The 15,389-nt window shown below is 38.1% G+C and overlaps 1 protein-coding gene across 1 annotated transcript; it reads right to left on the bottom strand.

The window, feature by feature from the left end:
• Positions 1–2,970: 2,970 nt before the first annotated feature.
• On the bottom strand, positions 2,971–5,064 carry LOC121315256 (transmembrane protein 121-like). Its single transcript, XM_041249301.1, has one exon. The coding sequence runs from the start codon at positions 4,210–4,212 to the stop codon at positions 3,262–3,264; it is 951 nt and encodes a 316-aa protein (XP_041105235.1). The 5' UTR covers positions 4,213–5,064; the 3' UTR covers positions 2,971–3,261.
• Positions 5,065–15,389: the final 10,325 nt, after the last annotated feature.

The following is a 15,389-nucleotide window of genomic DNA, read 5'->3' as shown; positions in this document are numbered from 1 at the left end:
TTTATACCTGACGTCCGCTGGAACACACCTATTTGCTGATTATCACACACAGCAGGCAGGCTCCCCTAGGAGTGTCAGGTACTTCACTAATCATTTACAATAATTACAATAAACACACACTATTAACAATGCAGTCACACCAAAACCCCTCTTCATGTTCATGGCCTGACACACTGCCAACCATGCATTCTCACAGAGGTATTTTGGCAGAGGTGAGAAAGAAACATTGTCCCTGCCAAACTACATTTAACTATAAAAATAATACAAATACATTAAACAATAACAATAATACTAATAATACACAAATAATACCGGGTACCTTGTGACACACACACACACCCCCCTCCCCATCACCACCCTTGTGTGTAGCACACAAGGTCTTAACGGACACCTCCCCCCCTTAAAATCCCAAAAGTCAGAGCTCGCGAGTGGTGCATCCAGTAAAAGCGCTCCGCAGGGAGTGCAGGATGTGCCCTATAGCCTGGAGATTGCAAGTTTGAATACAGCCGACCATGACCCGGAGTTCCTAGGGGGTGGTGCAAAATTGGCCGAGCACTGCCCGAGTAGGGAGGGCTTAGATAGGCAGAGGAATCCATGGCTCACCGGGCATCAGCAACCCTTGTGGCTGATAGGGTGCCTGTGGTTCTGTAGTGGAGCCACCAGATCTGTGTTGTCCTCTGCCACTATAGGTCTGTTGGCATCGCTGTGGATCCGCAGTGCAAAAAATGATGGATTGGCAGGAGCACGTTTCGGAGGACGCCTGCTCCAGCCGCCGTTTCCAGAGTCGGCAGGGGGGTGGCGAACAAACAAGCATCTCCGGATGGTAACGAACAAGCGTTCCCAGGCGGTACAAAAAGCAAAAAACAAAAAGCAAACTAAACACTGTACAAAAACTTCTAATGCATGGAGGTCCCGCTTTATACACCTCGCTCACTACACATTAGTGGGATCTACATTCCCTGAACAGTCTTTTTCACTGCTACACAAACCCCAACTCTGGCTACTCGCCCAGCAGTCAGCGGTTTTGGTTTCTTTACATTCTGATCCTTGATCATTGAACATTCAGTTTCTATATATTATATATCATATATATATCATATATATTCTATATATATAAGTATAATATATAATATATATAATAATTAATATGAATTATTATACTTTTTAACATTTTTTAAAAAATGTTGTCTTTCCTTGTGAATTGAAGCAAAACATCATGCTGTCATAATATTTCAGTTTCTGATTTCTTAGCACCAAACACAAAAGGTTAAAAAAAAAAAAAAGATTAAAAACTCAACATTTTGAGTCTAAAGTTCAGCTTTTAAGACGATCAAGGTTTTAGTAACGAAGTCTTAATGATAGTAAAAACATAACTGGAAGTAGAACTTAGGATTTGACTTCAGGCACCCAGAATAATTATGCAAATGTACCTTCGTCTAATTACGTTTAATTCAATGAACTTATAACACATTTATCATGAAAAATTTACTTTTTTTAGTCAGAAGACACTTTTTATACCACACATATACACACACAAATGTATAGAAGATATATATATAATATATATAATATCTCTATAATCTCTATATATAGAGAGAGAGAGAGAGAGAGAGAGAGAGAGAGAGAGAGAGAGAGAGAGAGCGAGAATGTTTTTGTTTTCTAAAATAAAGCTTATTACAAAATGCCTTGAAAATACAGGGTGGATCACAGGATCAATTAATAAAACACAGTAGGTACTAAAAGGTATGAATCAAGGGAACTGCAGAGTATTTCAACATCAATGAAGGTAACATTATTTCATATGTTCTTATTATTTTGTTTGTGTTGCACAATTCTCATTTGGTTCAGGGTAGATTGTTTTTAATTCTATGATTATTCATGGGATTTTCCACTAACAGAAAGCATATTATGTAATGTAGCTAAAAGTCTGAAATAGTGTCATCAAAGAGAAAATGTAAGCCAGGTCCACTCATTTTTGTTGTTATAAAATAACTGTATAACATTAGGTATCTGATGTCTGTTTTTTAACAACAAAGGCTTGACCCATGGGTGTTTCTTTAGATTAATAAAAACATAACAATTACAATTTCCCCACAGCAAAAGCATAGGTAAGTATTGTACAGCTGAGAGTGGTATGGTAAGACATATTAAAAGACATGGCAAACCATGGTAAACTATAGTAAATGCTCAGTATAACAATGGGAAAAGCAGGGGAAAACTGTAAAATTACTGTGCAGAATTACCATGTTTAACTGTTATAAGGGGTGTCACAACTCTTTTTAAAATTACAACCAGCTTTATCACTCCTGCTAATTCATTCTCCACTTATTATGACAACATTAAAATCTCCCGGGCAAAATTTTATGGGAGTCAGTGAGAAGAAGCAGCTCATTAATCATATAATTACTCCATTTAATATGACTTGAGAATTACAATGTACAATTAGAAAGTTTACATGTACTAAGCAAGTAAGTAGTTAGTTTATGTACAGTGTTGAAATATTCTAGCCTCAAGAACCCTGTATTGTATATGTTATAGTCTCCTGTAGGTTTCCATGTTTTGAATTATGACAATGTGCAGTACATGTACAATATAGCAGACTGATTATTACAGATGCATTTCTTCCCCAACTGGCGTTTTTGTTCAGTCATTTTTGTGATATATTGAAAAGGTTGTCTGTAAATAAATGCTTGGAGAAGCTCTGTGAAAAATGTTTGCCTTCAATGGTGAAATTAGTTTTAGGTCATACAATATGGCACTGCACTACATTATACAATAGTTTATTTCAGTATTAATGCAAATTCTATAATTGTGTGTTTTACAGACATGAATTGACTCTTTCTTTATTAATATATGAAAGTGCAAGGACTCTCATCACATTAATACACAATAAGTTATGAATGAATGACATAAAAAAAAATCATTTTACACCATAAAACCTTTTATAGTTCAAAGAACGTAATTTCAAGGCATACAACACATCAGAGCCTACTTTTGCAACATCAATAATGATTTTTGACCTTCCGTTCACACATAACAGAAAATGCCATGAAAGAAACATTTTACACAACAACACCACCATTGTCACTTTGCTTGATGCCATAATGTACCACGTACCACATAAAAAATGTACTCTGCACTGCATGTTTGAAAAATACCTTGTGTCACCTACTCCCCCCCCCAATCAACGGTGTCTGTTTATTCCCAGAATCCAACAATGCATTCTCTGTATTTATTAACCTTATTTTTTTAAACCATGTGTCATGTGTTCTCACATCCAGTCACCTCTGGCAAGGCCCTCTGATTTTGTACAACCACCCTAGGCCGGGACGGTATTGCTTGGTTGTGGGGTACAGAGTTCTTCTGAAGTTCGATTGCCAGCCCAGGAGGGGCCCTTTGCAACTGTTTTCTATACTGTACAAAACTACAGGTCTTTAGTATGATAGCCAAGAAGTTCTTTCCCATGAGGATTCCTGACACTCTTGCATCCCGGAAAAAGATCAAGTTCCCCCCTCGGATGAAGATGGTGATGATGTTTATGGTGACCAGGCTCAGTATGGGGTACAACATCATCCTGTGCGGCACTATGTTGATCCCCTGCATGCTTATCTCACTCAGAGACAAGCAGGGAAGGATCAGTAACAAAATATAACAGTAAAAGAACATCAGTCCTTCGGCCCATAGGGGGAGTCCTTTTTTCTGTGGCTCCCACAAATTGGCTTGAATATCCAAAACATCCAACAAGTCCACCACCACCCAAAAGAGTCGGTTCCTCAGCTCCTCCTTCTTCTTGAAGGCTCTTACGTACTCCATGTGGTCAACTGCCGCCAGGAGTACATACAGGGCAGGGATGCAGATAGACAGCAGTAGCGTCAAGGCTTTCCGTGCAATAGTGTCAAGGCTCTTCCTGTCTGCCTTGTAGTTCTGGTAGATGAAGTAGACTTTGATCTCCAACACAAAGATGTAGAGGAACCACAAGATCATGGCGTAACCTCTTTTTGCTGTCCTGACCTCTGCTCCCACCCACACTGCCATGTAACGAAGGATAATTAGGAAGCAGAGATCCCCCACCATTACCATGATGCAGATGCCTATCTTCCGTGGCCCTTGGTTCTGCTCTACAAGATAAGCATCCACTAGCGCCATGCTGCTCATAATGAGGATAGTGGAGAGGCACACATGGGGCTTATTAGCTGGTGGGGGTGGTACCATTCTGAAAGGAAACGCCACTGAGAGGTGAACAGAAAGAATGGTCAACGGGCCACTGTGTTCAGTGGTTAAATTTTAGTTTTTGTGATTGTTGCAGTCATGTTTGGTTCCCACCTCCTGCTTGACTATACAGCACACAGTGCCTGTAGAAATGTGTAACAACAACAACAACAACAACAACAACAACAACAACAACAACAACAACAATAAAAGATTTGCTGGATGTTAGATTATGCACTTTTGGCTGGTTACATTTGTACAGTAGACACTCCAGCATAAACCATTGAAGACTACTATTTATCTATCAAGGTTAGTCTTCCGAATACATTTATTTTAAACATCAGAGCAAGGATTTTTTTTCTCTATTTTCAGAAATGTTGTTGATATTTTGCCATTAACATTATGGAATGTATAACAAGTGAGCCAAAATAGAAGCAGTAAAAATAAAAATCACCCCATTCAGTACTCACAATTTTCTAATTTAATAAGTGTTACCATAATAACTTTTTAGAAAAGGTTGAGCTGAGACAGCAAGCAGTTGTAATCCATTAACAGGCTACAAAATTGCAGGAAGAGAAATTCATTTAGGTTGGCTTTTTAATCCATCGGAATACAGCACATAAGCAGTAGTAACTAGAAAACTACAGTCGAAAAAAAAAAAAAACAGCTTCACTCAGATGTAATCCACTTTAAATGCAGGCTGCAGCTCCGGGAAAATCTTTTGAAGAAGCCTTTAAATTATAATTTAGAAGTTTTTCGTATCGCACTGTCGAATAACAACCAAACTCACTCAACTGCTCTGGTACATTGCAGAACAGTGTAAATAAAATTTTAAAAAAGTTGTTAGATGTCAAATCTTACATAAAGAATCAATCTGCACTTTTCTTATTTCAAAGTCTACACAGCTATGACAGCATGGGGCAGCTACCCATGGCAGTAGAGGGATTTGATCCTTTCAATGCTGATAACGCTGCAGGCATAGTTTTCCTTGGTACAGCTTTGTGGTTATTTTGTAAATGCAAATCTCTCAGCAGCTCGCAGAGGAGAAGCCCCTCTTGGCAATCATCACCAAAGTAATTTCTATTCACCTACAGCTGTTACCAGCATGACCATGCAATTTAAATAAAAGCTAGAATTTCTGAGCCCTGCACAGCATTTCAGAAGGAAAAAGAGCAGTGAATTGAAACTGGAAGTCCGACGCTGCACTTTCTTGCTTAGCTGTTCTGTCCCCCTTTCAGTCCTGTGGCTGGAGTGTCTGTAGCTTCTTCAGCTGCTTCCTCCCCATGTGAAGATATCCTCAGTCTACTTACCCAGCTGCTGAGAGTTATAATCTAGCTACAGCATTTTAAACTTTTTCCTTCTCTCTCATTCTTGTTATCCAATTTTATAGCTGCTGTTTGTGTTGTTCTTCTTCTTTCTTCTTCTTTGGAATAATTTGATTTTTTTTCACCTCCTTTGGAGAAAACAGTCAGTTTTTTAATCTAGCTAAGCAGCAAAAAAAAAAAAAAAAAGAAAAAAGAAAAGAAAAAGAAACCCCACTGTGAGCACTGAGGCTGGTAAAGCTGGGTTCAGTATTGCACAGCAGTCCAGCTGTAAGGCAGTCAGGGTGAGGCACTTTGAATCTGTTGGAGCTTTAGCATTGATTGTGTGACAGAAAGCAGTGAATCAGATGAGTGAGTGGGCCACGGAGAGAGGGAGAGAGAGAGAAAGAGGGGAGGATAGAGGCGGGGGAGACACACAATCTGCTCTGACTGGCTAGCACTGTGAAAAGAAATCTAATTAGCACATATTTGTTCAAGAAATCAGAAAAAAAAACATTGCACACAAAAATGTCCCAGTTTAGATTCTAATCCCACTCTTTGGTGACTACATTCTTATGATAAATCTAGCAGCACCTGTGAACTTAAAATAATATTTTTACTTTTTATTTACTGTTATTTAGCACCACATACAGTTAAATCAACATTTAATTATGAGATTCTTAAAAATGTTACACTATGAAGAAAATCACAATTACATTGTAAAGAATTTGTAGTATGCCGTAGCGACCCTCTGTCATTTGGAATAAAATATGACTTAATGTATCATTCCCCAGAATTCCCATATTCTAAATATTATTTATTGAGCCTATATTGTGGCAGACATAAGTGATCGAAAGATTACTGGCTCTGGCACTGCAGTCATGGTATGCTTTCTATTTTCTGTTTATTAAAATGGTATTCATGGATACAGCTCTCAAAGAGATACATAGATATTTAATCAACATTAGTCATTTTTATTTTATATATTTATGTTTAAAAAATTAACATTAAAAACACAATTCTGCAAATACTTAATCATATCAATAGGAGGATTTCAATTTGTCTCATCTCATCCTGCCCTCTAGTGTATGTAAAGAAAGCCAATTAACACATTTGGAACTTCTGATTGGGTTACTTTGGTAAGGAGATAAATCAACCCAGGAAGAAGAAAGCTTTAGCCTCAATTCTCTTTTCTTTCTTTCCAGAGGGGCTGGATGAAACTCTGACCAGCTTAAGGACAGGAAAGTGAAACCGTTACAGCTTTCCCCCTGAGAACTACTGTGGGTAAATTAATTAGATGACAAGGAGCTTAAATAATCAATGAGTGAGGGAGGACAAACAAAGTGGGACAATAGTCCTTATTGTTTCTGTCTTTACTCACAAATTGATTATTTGAGTTGCCCGCGAAGACCCATGTTTTCTGTTAACACCACACAGAAGTAACTATTTTACCAGTTAATTAATTTAACTATTTACTTACGGAATTATGTAATTTATTTTTGTTTTAGAGATTAAACATTGCCGTTGCCTTGTAATAGCAGTTGATTCAAGCTTGCAGGTGAAATATTAACAACAAATGTATGTACAGCTTATCAATTTTTATTTAATGACTCAGCTTGTTTTATGACCCACCGTTCCCAAGCGGACAGAGATCAGTTGTTAATCTACTCCAACCTCGGAGAAAGCCACTCACCTCGGAGCTCTCCTGCCACAGGTAAGTGGGGATCACAGAACAAATGGCACTGCTAGATGAGTGTAAATCGCAGACGGAGATACAATCACACTTCTCTCTGGGCTGCCAGCTCACCAGCTGCAGTCTTAGCTAGGAGCGTTCAAGGCAATTCCTTTTCAAGCTAGGATTTGGATCAAGTACATCAGGTCCCAGTTGGGACTTGAAGTTGCTTTGATCCAAAACCATGCCCAGCACTGTTCTTTTCTGTTCCAGTAGCAGGCTTTGGGGACTGGCTACAACAAAAAAGTCTATAGTCCCTCTTCCTTTTGCTTCTTGGAAGATAATTATGTCATTCTACATACTGTACTTATCGGAAAAGAATAGACACTAAAAACGATGAGTTATACCAGGTATGGAAAGAGTGGTGGTTGTTGTGGGTTCAGGAGCCAAGAAGAATGTTTATGACCAGCCAAGAAAGTTGCATGTTGATTCAAGGTCTTCCTTTGGTATGGAAGGGCTGGAGGGCTTGGTCAATTCCTACCACCTCCCTCAGGAAAGCAATGTTCTCAGTAATTTCATTGCTTTTGTATCTTCTAAAATGGATTATTGTAATGCCCCATTCTGTGGTACTCATAGTCATGTTATATCTCAACTGCAAGCATTAACCTGTCGGTTGCAGGTGTGCCCCTAGCAGATGTAAGAAATACAGCAGAAATACTGTTTTTGTCTACATTCACCAGGGACTTGGTGAATGTAGGTTAATTGATGTACTCAGGTGTACCAGCTGTACTTGTTTGAGAGCTGTGTTGACACCACAGGGGCACTTCAAACATCTGTGTTTTAAAAACACCAGTACAAATCTAAACAACAAGAAGAATACATTCGTTTAGATAACTGGAATATTTCAAGATGCTCTTTAAGAACTGGCACTGTTTGATCATTAACGCAGGCCTCATTATAATTTGTTAATTGATTTTAATCTACTTGCACAGAAAAAAAAAAACACAAGCAGAAGAGAACACTGTAGAATACTCATTAAGATACTTTAATCCTGTCTGTTTTCATTGAATTGTATAAGACAGATATTTAATGCAACAATATGCAATGATAGTCATACCAAACTCTTTCATCCAGCCTTAACATTTATTACATTTGCCACATCCAATCCCAATACTTAATTACATTTTCCCAATCCAGTATTATAAGGAAACAGTACAGGGCAAGAATAAGAGGTTTCATATTTGATTATCACTATGTCAGCCATCCAGAGTGGTTCAGGTCTGAACAATTCAAGAATGGGTTCTCAATACATACATACAAACAAATATTAGTGAGGTATTAGTGTCTAGACTGTTGCTTTTGAAAATAAAGCATTAGGTTCGTACTGTGAAAAGAAAGTTGCAAGTTGTGGTTGAGACAAGGATAATTTAGGTCAGATGGACCCTCGTGTATAAAGCAGATTCCTCTCCGTCTTAAGCAATTTGCAGAAGCACAAGACTTTTATTACAGCTGGCTCTCATTGTTCCACCTCCTCCATGTAAATGGATGTAATTAAAACTGGAAGTAATGAAACATTCTGAGGGCTGTCCAGGCAGCCTTGTCTGGAAAAATAAAAAAAAATTGATGTGTTGGCGTTCCAAATGTGTGATCTACGGACCCATGGAACGAAAAAGTCCCTGGATGTAAATGTAAATAGATTACATCAGTTTTGTATACAGCATACAAGTCAGCAATGTGCGAAAAGATGGGTGAATTTACATCACCAAAGACAATTTGTATATGAAGCATAACAGTGGAAATAGGATTCATAAATCACATTAGCTGTAACCCTGAGCCTTCATCGATTACCCACAGGAAAATGAATGGGAACATTAAAGCTACCTGTCTTTGCAAATCTACATGGGGAGCCAAACAGCTAGCGGGATGCATGAAGGGACGAGGCAGCGCTAACCCTCCAGGGAGCTGCTGTATCACAAAGAAATTGGGTTAGACAATGGCCTTTTACAAAGTGACACAAAGCACAGCAAACTGTGAAAGTGCTATCTTCAGGGGGAAAAAAATGAAAGATGTACTTATGGCTTTGTCTTCAAAGGAATGTCGTTTTTGACATTTGTTTTTAACTTTTTTAAAAAAAATTTCTTAAATTTTTTTTTTTATACTGTTCAAAAATATCACCCTGCCCAGTTTGAATATTGTTTTTCAAGGGTAATGATTTATTTGAATTATGCACTATGTAGCCTGTAGGAACATAACACAGGTTAATAAAATCCAGCATCTGTCTAGAGGCCAGCTGGCCTAGTCTCTATGACAACCAGAGAGATAAGCCCCTTTGTGTTTTAAACATATTTATAATTGTACTGATTTAGAAAAATTGTTATAAGAAAATGAGACAGGAGTTGAGACTGGCTCGGTAACCATAGCTACACTGATAAAGTTGAAGCCAGAGGTTGACTACCTTACATTCTCAGGTGCAGTGGAGCTGTTAATTCAATATCGTTATTATTGTAACGAGATATATTGTAGGTCTGAAGAAAAAAAACATGAATGGTAGGAGAGAGGCTGTCTTTATTTTCAGTGAGTTTTGTTTTAGTCAGTCAGACAAAAGAGAAGAGCTGGCTGTAATATCTTGAACTGGCTGCTGCTAAAATCAGCCAACAAATGTTCATATAAATGAATGTCAGGAACAGAAAGGGAGCTTGGAGTAACATCTTCAGCAAACAGCTTTAATAACATCCAGGACACACACAATAATTAATAACCTTAACAGTCAGAGAGAGAGAATGAGCTGCATTAACAACTGAACTATCAGCTTCAGGTACCATCGAGGCGGTGATTACATTACAATTGGAAAAACAACCTCAAAGATTCTTTAGAGGTCTTAAAATAAAAAGAACTTCACTACCTGGGATCATCACTGAAGAAGAAGACAAGTAATGATTAAAGACTTAATTAATGGACTGAATTGACCTACCGGGATTCGATCAAGTTTACTGGAAGAATTTCTGTTTTTTTTTTTTTTAAACAAAGCCTGACTCATATTTAGTCAAATATTGAGTCTGCTGGCGTATTCATATTATTATATTTATTCACCTTAGAAAATAATTAGTGCTAACAGAAAAGATCAATTCTAGACAACTAATGTATTGCTTTCATATGTAGTTAATATTTATGTCACAAAATGACTAACACAAGTATGTGGGGTAAATGGCATTTCGGTTGAATTTTATGTACTTAAATTGATCGTGTACTATGTAATTAATTTGTTATCACGGTTTAGTATTGCCGTTCAAATGCTTGGGAAACAGTCATTGGAATTAGCCCTATTTCATCAGAGCCAAAATCCCCAGTAGTGGATTGACTGTTTCCATTGACACTAATTGACCAGAATATAAAGATTCTTGGAACCAGAAGTAACAGAGTACGGAGATCGTGAGGAAGATCAGGAGCCAGGTACCAGGCACCAGGCACCAGGCACAAGACACAAGCTGCAACCTGGATAATACAGCACAAGAGCGAAAGAAAAAAACATGGTAGTACAAGGAAAGTAAAACTATTGTTTTAGTAGTTAACTACTTTTATAAAATATTGGTTCACCTATAGACTATGGAAGTGACAATAAGGATTTATATTAATGCTGGCATTGATTTTGTTGTTTTGGTTGGTGAGAGGCAGCATGAGCCCCATTTGCCCCCTCCTTCTGTTGACAACACAGTGCCTGGGGAAAGCAGATACCAGCTGGAGAGAGAGAGGGGGAACCCAGACAGAGGAGACCAGCGTCACACAGGCTGACCCTCATTAACCCCACTCCCACCCCGCAGGTAAATACAGTGTTGCTGGGCCTGGTCTAAGTAAGGCGATTACAGAGAAACCGCCCCACACCCTTGACCATCTAACATTGTATGCGAGCTGGGGGAAATTGGGTGTTGAGTGGGAAGTTGTTGAAGAGCTAGAGCCAAAGGATGGGGTGGAAGAGACTGGGTGACCAAGGGCTGTCCCTCTTCTATTTTTGTCCCTCCACTAGGTGGTATCGCTGCAACGTTGTTAATGGAGGGGAGTCGGCCTGCTGATGTTACATGAACTGGACTAAGTCTGAATCAGGGAGGAGGAAGGCAGAAGACAAAGTCTTGCGAAGAGGACGTTCGGCATGAGACTTTTTATAGTGGTGATTGCCACTTATGTGATTATAATAACTTTGTGTTTGTCCGTCACAACAAATACTACCCCTGCACCATTTTTCCATTCAAGAAATCGCACAATTTATCACCTAACACTACAACCGCCATGGTTATACTCATCCCTATTAACAAAATAAATGCCAAAAACAAAAGGGTTTACAAAAACAAATGCAGAATAGCACAACACAGAATGGAACACAAACGTGAACCTCCACCTCTATCACCAACATTCTTTCTACTAATCCTCTAACACCCGTGAACACCTATACCTGTGGCATTCAAATCACATTCTCACGTGTTTTGACAAGGAGAAATGTAACCCCCTCTCAGTCAACCCAATATTCCCCCTCCCCACATACCAACACACACCCGTACTTTCAGCCTGCCACACATGCACACTCAATAAAGGAGCTCCTTCCGCTTTGCAAAAATAATGCGGGACTAAAAGGGTTAAACCAACGTTTATAAAATATGTTGTTACCGATACAATTCTTTTTGACCTGATTAAATTTCATATTGCATTCAAATGGAACAGAAAGCAATAAACAATCCAATTGGCAATGAAACCAATAAAAAAATTCATTAATCACTGTCCACTCAAGCCTAAAATGTTCTCTGTCCCACTCTCTTATCTATGCCAGTCACCTTCTGTATGTGTACTTTCATTTAGACGAGTGACCAGAATAAGGAAACCACTGATTCCAAAGAATTATAACAGAGGTGGGTTTTTGTGTATGTTTTGGCTGGGAATTAGCGATAGTGGCAATAAAGCAGCACCTACTGTAACACCCATTAATATATATATATATATATATATATATATATATATATATATATATATATATATATATATATATATATATATATATTCAGTACACCAAGTTCCTATTTAGATTTAGTTTAGATGTCATAAATGATTCCACAGGATGTGCAGAAAGTTATCCAGAAATCAACAGGTGTGGATGCAGGCAGGCAGAGATAGGAGTGTAATCAGGTACCCTAAATACTGTCTAGAGACAGACAGAAATAAACAGACCAATGGACATGAGAGAGAGAGAGAGAGAGAGAGAGAGAGAAATATTCCCAAACAAAAAAATATTTTAGTGAGACCCTTTCAAACATTCTAATTTGCTCCTACACATTTGTTTGGCTTTTTTTCTTTCTTTTTAAAGCACTGTTTTAGTTTGAGTGGTGACATCAATGCACGTTCCTTTTAATTCACAACACTTAAAAAGTAACCGTCCCTGTGGCAGGCTGGTGAGTGGATAGAGGCACAGAGACAGACTGCAGTTCAAAAAAAATATACTTTTATTATAAATAAACACAAAATAAAAAGACACAAGGGCAAAATGGTGATGTTTAAACAAATAACCAAACAAAAAAAGCAAAACTTACAAAAATAAAGATTTCCAGGCTGGGCAATGCCTTCACTGGAGTTAGAAAAATTTAGACAGCCAGCCAGCCAGCCAGCCAGCCAGCCAGACAACCAACAACCAAACAAACAAACAAAAACAAACAAACAAAAACAAACAAACAAACAAACAAACAAACAAACAAACAAACAAACAAAGCCAACCTGCCTCCTCAGCTCCCTCCTCCCAGATGAGAAGCAGAGGCCTCCTTTTATGTCAGGTGGCTGGGCGTTGATTGACCGTTAATTAACCTAATCAACTAATCAACCCCAGCCACCTGAACATAATAAACCCAGGCAGGTAGGAGAAATTAACCCCATCCCTGCCAATTTAAAAAGGGCAGAGCTTTGCTCTGCCACAGTCCCCTAACCATACTCATAAGTGAAGGCATGCTTACTGTTGTGCTGGATTATCATTCACATCATGGAAATCCTCTTTTAAAAACAGTTGTGAAGATTGTAACGCAGCATTAGGAAATAGGACAATTTCCCAGAGTGAAAAAAGAAAAAAGAGAGGTAGAACTGGAGCTTGTATGTTTCATGGCAATGACAGACGCTCATGTCATTAGAGGATATTGATTGAATTTGGTAAAAGCAGCTGAACTTTGCGATGTAATGTTTGATGAACTGAAGATCCACTCTGTTCAACCCCAAACTAAAACTGACAGCTGCTTTCAGCTCTTTTCAATTATTTCCAGCAATTTCATTTCTAAAGCCCTTGCTGGCTCAAGTGGCGGTATAGGTCAGTTGCCAGTGTTTGTCACACATTGTCCAATATCATGATTTTATTTAAAGATAAGCAACCCTTATTTATTTATTTATTTTTTATTCCTTTTGAAATTCCTCATAGTTTCCAAATGTTCAATGTGTAAATAAAAAAAAAAAACAACTGGTTTCTTTTCCCCTGAACCATCTTCCTTTCAAAGCAATAAGAGGCTGGGTAACACTTTACAATAAGTGTCTTTAATTTAAATGTGGATTTACATAGTAGTTACTAAGTAAATACATGCATACTTATGAATAATTATAGTGTTACTATGCATAGTTACAATGTACTTAATAACCCTAACCCTTTTCTGATACAATAATGCGCTTACATATGTGGTGAAAAAGGATTTACACATTAAGTACATTGTAACTATGCCTAATAACATTGTAATTATGTGCAAGAACACATGCATATTCTTAGTAATTACTATGTAAATAAACAATAATAAGGTAAAGAGGTTTTGTTGGGTACAGTAGCAGATGACAAAGCCACCTGCATTGGGGATATTGTGATCAGGATAGGGAACAACTAGCGAAGGTTGCAATGGCCATACCAGTGATTCACTGATGAGTGACGGTCCCCATAATATCCTTCAGGTAGTTGCTACAGCCTGCCATTGCACAAAATAGTGCTGTGAGACCTGCTTATCTTCTTTCTAGTTCCACTGATGTGACAACAATTTGGTGCAAAGTTTCATTCTGACTGCTTTAAATTGTATGATGATAGATAGTGATGTTATAACTCAGGGGTTTTGCGATATTGTTATGGGAGGAGGGGGCATAGCACATACAAAACTTGTTTCTCCCAGATGACACTGACAAAGTAATTTTCTACATCCCAGGAGATCAATTAATTTACATGGATGCTTGGAGTTACTTTAAATGTAACATTGCTGTCAGCTCGTGCCACTATACATCAAAAGGGGGGGTGACTGAAACGAGAACAAAATAGGCAATTATATTAATGCACTTTATAACTATAACATACTTTTAATATTAAAACAATATAAAATAAAATAAAATGAATAAATGCAGGATTTCTGCCTATGTATAATTACGGTAGAAGTTCTTGATATATTTTCTAACCCCCTACAAATGAATTTCTTGGTCAAATCTCTCATTCAAGCCAGACAATGCATTATCAAAAACTTCAAAATATTGGCACCTGTAGAAATCTTCACAGTGTTAAATGTGTGTTGCTCACAATGACCTGATTCTTACCCTTTTGGTAGTCCGCACTCCCGGGGCAGGACTGCTCCTACAATGCTCAAATTATTTGCCAGTTCTTTTATGTTTGACCAGAATGTATCGAAACTGCTCCTCAGACACTGAATGGTGGTTTTCAAATGTTTAATAACTAAATATTCTTGCTGGAGGCTCAGAGTACTGGCTGTATTTGCAGCATCAACATGAAAGAATAACTTCAAAAGCAGATGCAGCATGAAATACGCAGGAAAACGTCTCCAGTCTTGAACAAAATCCATTTTAAGCTTGCTGCATGCAGTGTCCATCTAGTGGATGCAAATGGTTGCAGGTTGTGTGTATCAGATTGTTTCAGATTTTTAAATATTGCTAATCATTTTGGAGATGCGCTTACAAAATTAATCAGGTCATTGATTTTATTGATCACATCCTTACAGTTTGGTACATTTGCAGCACAGTCCTGAACCACCAAACTTAGGAAGGGAGCCAAACAATGAACAAAGATCACGCAAGGTTCAATTTCACGCACTTTAGCCTGCACTCCATTTCTTATGCCCGAGACATTACTAGCCCCATCAAAGCACTGTCCCCTACACCTTTTTAAATCTAAGCCACACCTTTTTAATACATCTTTGACAATGTTGAACAGT

The sequence above is a fragment of the Polyodon spathula genome, chromosome 5 (assembly GCF_017654505.1).
Source record: "Polyodon spathula isolate WHYD16114869_AA chromosome 5, ASM1765450v1, whole genome shotgun sequence".
NCBI lineage: Eukaryota > Metazoa > Chordata > Actinopteri > Acipenseriformes > Polyodontidae > Polyodon > Polyodon spathula.
Note: the sequence above shows the minus strand (reverse complement) of the source record. Positions and strands in the feature narration are given on the sequence as shown.